This window comes from Ischnura elegans, chromosome 12, assembly GCF_921293095.1.
Source record: "Ischnura elegans chromosome 12, ioIscEleg1.1, whole genome shotgun sequence".
In the NCBI taxonomy this organism is placed as follows: Eukaryota; Metazoa; Arthropoda; class Insecta; order Odonata; family Coenagrionidae; genus Ischnura; species Ischnura elegans.
Genome location: NC_060257.1, coordinates 56,748,213 through 56,753,845, shown reverse-complemented (window position 1 = coordinate 56,753,845; position 5,633 = coordinate 56,748,213). Strand labels below are relative to the sequence as shown.

The following is a 5,633-nucleotide window of genomic DNA, read 5'->3' as shown; positions in this document are numbered from 1 at the left end:
CGAATTAGTAGTGAACATAGTTTTGTTCTGTTTTTTTTTTAAGAATCGTCGATTTTTTCAATTAATCGATATTTTGAATTCAAATCTCGATTCCTGTGAAGAGTCAAGCTTTTCATTTCAATTTAAAATCGATTGCTCGAAAAATCAATTTCGACCGAAATTTTTTCCATCGTCGAGAGGGTCGTATACGTTTACGCATGTGATCGAAAGTAGAAATGATGGATTGAATTTTTTTTTAATGTGTTTGTTTTTTATTGGACAGAAATTTCAGACATAATTTACAGAATCATAAATTAATAGTCGTTGGTGTTCAGTCTAGAGGATGTTGAAGAGGGGCGTTGTACCCCTCGCCATGTCTTCCGTCACTTGGTGTGATTCGACTGTCGACGTTTCGGCCGGGAACACTTAGTGCAGGTATCCATAGGACTTGACGAGAGCGGGGGCGGCGGCGTAGGCCACGGGGGCGGCGTGGACGACGGGGGCGGCGGCGTAGGCCACGGGGGCGTGAGCAACAAGAGCGGGGGCAGCAGCCACAACGGGGGCCTAATAACGGAATCACAATGAATACAAGGATTAGTCACATTGAAACATATATAAATATCGCACTTTACAAAACACGACCAATCTTGCATTTTGAGAAAACTCTGCGGTATAATTTTCAAATGAATTCTATTTCAAATGCATGATTTCACATAAAATTGCCTCGTGATAACAAACCTTAAAACTTTGAGAGTTTAGTAACTTTAAGGTTCTAAAATTTCCTAATCATTTTTGCTAATTTTTCTGTAGTCTATAGAAAATATTCTATCTGAAATTAAACATTCAAAATCTCGGGGAAAACTATAAAATATAGTTCCGCCTTTTAAATATATATTTTTTGACGACATTTAAAAAAATATAAGTTATTTATTAATTTAAAAAAATATATAATTATATCATAAAATGAATATTGACTTGCGGAAGGAGCACTGTCGCGCTTTTGGCAATTTTTGCGAGGGACATTGTTAACAGTAGTGGGGCAGGATAATATTAAAAAAGACCTAATTTGATATATTCTGACATTATACACCGGTCTAAATAAGGTCTAATTCTATACTTATTGTGTAAATGAATTTTAATAAGTATTAACAACATAGTAACATGTTGAACTTTACAAACCACTTTACAGAAATGCTTTGAATCTACGAAGCCTTTCTCAAATCATGTGGAATAAAAAAATAAAAGTTTTTTTTAATTTTCACTCGGTTATAAATTTAATTTTATCACGTCATGAGCTAAAAAAATATCATAATTTAAAAATATATTAAATTATCATAGTGTATTTTAAAAGCCCCTAAAGTTGAAGTTGAAACTTGTAATATAAATGCTATGCTCTCAATGTGCCACATGTTGTATTGAATAACTAGAACCTTCTGACAAGCCATATGGCTTATAAGGACCAAGTTTTTATATGCAAATAAAGGCAATTATTATTATAAAAAAATTAGTTTTAAACTTGGAAATATAAAATGGGTCATGGAGCAAAATAGCCTCGCATAATCAGATCCACCCTTGGCACTAATGGGCATGACTTTTCTAGGTCGTGGTTCTCTCATAGTTTAATTGGATGGGGTGACTAGGACTTACCTTGACGGAGACCCTGTAGGTGTTAGCGTAGGAGGTGGCGACGGGGGCGTGGGCGACCACAGCGGGGGCGTGAGCCACGACAGCGGGGGCGGCGTAGGCCACGGGGGCGGCGTGGTAGGCCAGGGGGTAGCCGGGGGCGGCGGAGACGCAAGCCACGAGGGCGAGGAGAGCGACCTGCAGCGGACGAAAAAATAATCAAAAATGCATTAGTCATAAAATAATAATAACAAAAATAATAATATTTTTTATTATTTCGACATTTGGAAAAAGCTATAAATAATTTTTGTTAAATCAAAATGTAATTAATTTTCTTTACATAAACAAATGAAAAATATAAAATAACAATATTTTCTGCAAAGAATTACAATTTTATGTAGCATATGATAGTTTGATCCCGCTAAGCCTTAACTAAGTTGTAAGGCTTCTTGGGTCAAAATAATAATTTTAATTTTAATTGTTCATATTACATTCATTAAATATATCAAAACAAATATTTAGAAACAGATATTCTAATGAGTCTATCGCCACGTTTTATAGTTGTCGACTCACTCATATGAAAATAAACCCCAAATTTCAATCGTTTAATTTGACCCGTGCCGCATACATTTTTTTTTCTTGACTAAAATTCTTAAATAATGTGTTCAAATCACGAATTAGACACATTTTTTAATGATGAAACATACGATTGTTGGAGATAACTTTGCATCCGTGCGAGTCACTAATTACAAAGTAAGTTGTTGATAAAAATACTTTGGAAACTATAAAATTTTCACTGTCGCTTGTGCACAAGTTTTGAAAAATTATTCATAGGTTTTGGTGCGAGCAATAAGAAATATTTTAACTAAAATATGGAGCTATTTTCTCTTCTATGCACCACTGATGGTACTTAAGTCATCTTTCCTCTCAGAAGCTGGTCCACCATTGCCCTTTTAAAAATTTGGCTTGACCGGGGTACGAACCTTGAACCCCTGATTATTCACTGAATGGTAACGAACCTGATCCTCAGGAAAGAAAACCCGATTCCCAAATGATGTCGTTCAACTCATTCCCTAGTTTCTTTGTAATATCCGTGTAATTTTCGTTCGCAACACCGCACTTGTAGTAATCTCTTATTGGTATCCATTTAAGGTTCAACGTTGCACTTTTAAAAAATTTGCTATCGCCGGTATTCGAACTTGGAGCTCTGGATCATTCACTCGTGGCAAACGAACAAGATCCTCAGGAAAGAAAACACGGTTCTCAAACGACAACTCATTCCCTAGTTATAGCACTTGTTTAGTTGCTATCTACTCACTTTTCGTCGCCAATGGAAAAATTACAGAAATTTTGCTTCCTAATCTACCCTCTATGAAGGTATGATTCGCAGTATTTCTTTGCCCTCAGCAGATCCTATATAGGTCTCATTGATCTCTCTATCGTGAAAAATATCCTGTAGACTCTTTTTTTATCTCATAAAAGAATGAATTGGGAATTAAAGTTGTATGTAAATTTAGATTAAATAAAGCAGTCCTTTTTACCAGTTTAAAAATGGTCTTACTCCAGATGTCTGCTATATTCCTCGTGATTCTGATGCAAGGACAGAAGATTCTATACCAAAGCTATGGCAGAATGGTAGATCAGAGTATCTGAGTGATATTTCAGTTTATATCAGAGTAAATCAGAGTATTAGAGTGGGAGCCCAGATTATACGAGGTGTGTTCAAAAAGTATCGCGAATTTTGAATTTTTCGCGGGTTACGTATAATCGAATTTCGATTTTTTTGTGGCGTTATGTTGGTACTCATGTCTGTCACTTATGCCGACAAGCTCGGCCATTTTGAATGTTTACTTAATTGTTGACAGCTGTTTTGCTTGCACGTGTTTTGGATCGTCTTCGATTTTTACCATGGATCAAAGAACCTGTATCAAATTTTGTGTGAAAAACGAAATTAAGTGCGCGGATGCATTCCGAATGTTGACTGTGGCATACGGAGAAGCTACCTTGGACCGAAGCAACGTTTATCGGTGGTACAAAATGTTCTCAGAAGGCCGAGAAGATGTGAACGACGAAGAGGGTGCCGGACGCCCGAGCACTTCAACAACAGACGAAAAAATTAATGAAGTGGAGAAAATGGTATTGGCCAATCGTCGAATCACCGTTAGAGAAGTTGCTGAGGACCTAAACATATCGATTGGCTCGTGCCATTCGATTTTTATCAATGATTTGGGCATGAGACGGGTCGGGTTGGGTTGGGTTTGGGTCCGCGACGACCCAAATTTGCTGCAGAGGGTCATAACTGGTGACGAATCGTGGGTTTATGGTTATGACGTGGAAACCAAAGCTCAATCATCTCAATGGAAGCTGCCGCACGAACCAAGACCGAAAAAAGCGCGCCAAGTTCGGTCGAATGTGAAAGTTTTGCTGACAGTTTTCTTCGATTGCAGGGGCGTGGTGCATCATGAGTTCTTGCCACAGGGTAGAACGGTCAATAAGGAATATTACCTGCAATTTATGCGCAATTTGCGCGAAGCAATCCGCCAGAAACGCCCGGATTTGTGGAAGAACAAAAATTGGCTTTTGCACCACGATAACGCCCCTGCTCACACATCGTTGCTTGTGCGCGACTTTTTGGCCAAAAACAACACACTAATGATGCCGCAGCCACCGTATTCCCCAGATCTGGCCCCCTGTGACTTTTTCTTGTTCCCTAAACTGAAGAGACCCATGAAAGGACGACGTTACGCTACGATTGACGAGATAAAGACGGCATCGAAGGAGGAGCTGAACAAGATATAAAAAAATGATTTTTTGAAGTGCTTCGAAGATTGGAAAAACCGTTGGCACAAGTGTATAATATCTCATGGGGATTACTTTGAAGGGGACAAAATAGATATTCATGAATAAATAAATAATTTTTGAAAAAACACAAAAGTCGCGATATTTTTTGAACACACCTCGTATTCTGGGTTTCAATAACTCTTAGAGCCGCTCAAATCGAAGAATTTCTGTACACTCTGTTTCGATCTCATTAAAGAATGAATTGAGAATTAAAGTTGCATGTAAATTTAGATTGGATCAAAAAGTCCTCTTTACCAGTTTAAAAATGGTCTTACTCCAGATTTCTGCTATATTCCACGTGATTCTGATGCAAGGACGGAAGATTCTAGACCAAAGCTATGGCAGAGTGGTCAGAGTATCTGAGTGGTATTTCAGTTTATATCAGAGTATATCAGAGTATTTGAGTGGGAGACCAGATTATATTCTGGACTTCAATAACTCTTAGAGCCGCACAAATCGAGGAATTCCAGATTATTCTGAACCAAGAGTAAGGACAGATTATTCTGGACCAAAGCTATGGCAAAGCGGTAGATAAGAAAATATGACTGGTAGATCAGAGACTATTCTGGTCTTCAATTACTCTTAGAGCCTCGCAAATAAAAGAAGTACATACTGTCTGATGCTAGGATAGAATATTCTAGACCGAATCTACGACAAAGTGGTGGACCAAGTATATTCTAGACTTCAATAACCCTTGGAGCAGCGCAAATCGAAGAAGTCCATACTGTCTGACGAATGAACAGAATATCCCAGACTAAAGGTATGGCAAAGAATAAAATCCGTATCCTCTGGCAGGAGAGAAATCCTAGAGCAATTCCCTAGTATCGTAAGAGCCTAAAACAACTCGAAGTAATCCGTTTCGGCCGTATCCCAACGGGACTTGTCGTAGAGAGTGGAGACTCACCAGCTTGTACATGGTGGTTTGAGGGTTGGTGTCCTGCGACTGTGTTCAGAAGATACTGCGGATCTCTGTGGATCTGATGTGTGCCGTACGTTGCACAGCGGTCTCGTTTTATACCCGTCCAATTGTCCCCTCCCCTAACTCCCTTTAGGTTGTTCCCACCCCTACCCTAACCCACCCCCTACTCCTCCTTTTTTCGCTCCCGCTTTGGACGGATCTGCAGAAACCCCCGCCCCCTCCTTCCAGCGTGAACCCGATCTCACTTTCATCGTGACCTACGCCCAAGCGG

At 39.0% G+C, this 5,633-nt stretch overlaps 1 protein-coding gene across 1 annotated transcript; it reads right to left on the bottom strand.

Moving 5' to 3' along the window:
* Window positions 1–218: 218 nt before the first annotated feature.
* Window positions 219–5,433, bottom strand: LOC124169623 (cuticle protein 12.5-like). The gene is made up of 3 exons (XM_046548269.1): window positions 5,348–5,433; window positions 1,627–1,800; window positions 219–543 (listed from the first exon to the last, which is right to left on the bottom strand). Exons 1-3 carry the CDS (start codon window positions 5,357–5,359, stop codon window positions 406–408), a joined length of 324 nt encoding a protein of 107 aa, XP_046404225.1. The 5' UTR covers window positions 5,360–5,433; the 3' UTR covers window positions 219–405.
* Window positions 5,434–5,633: the final 200 nt, after the last annotated feature.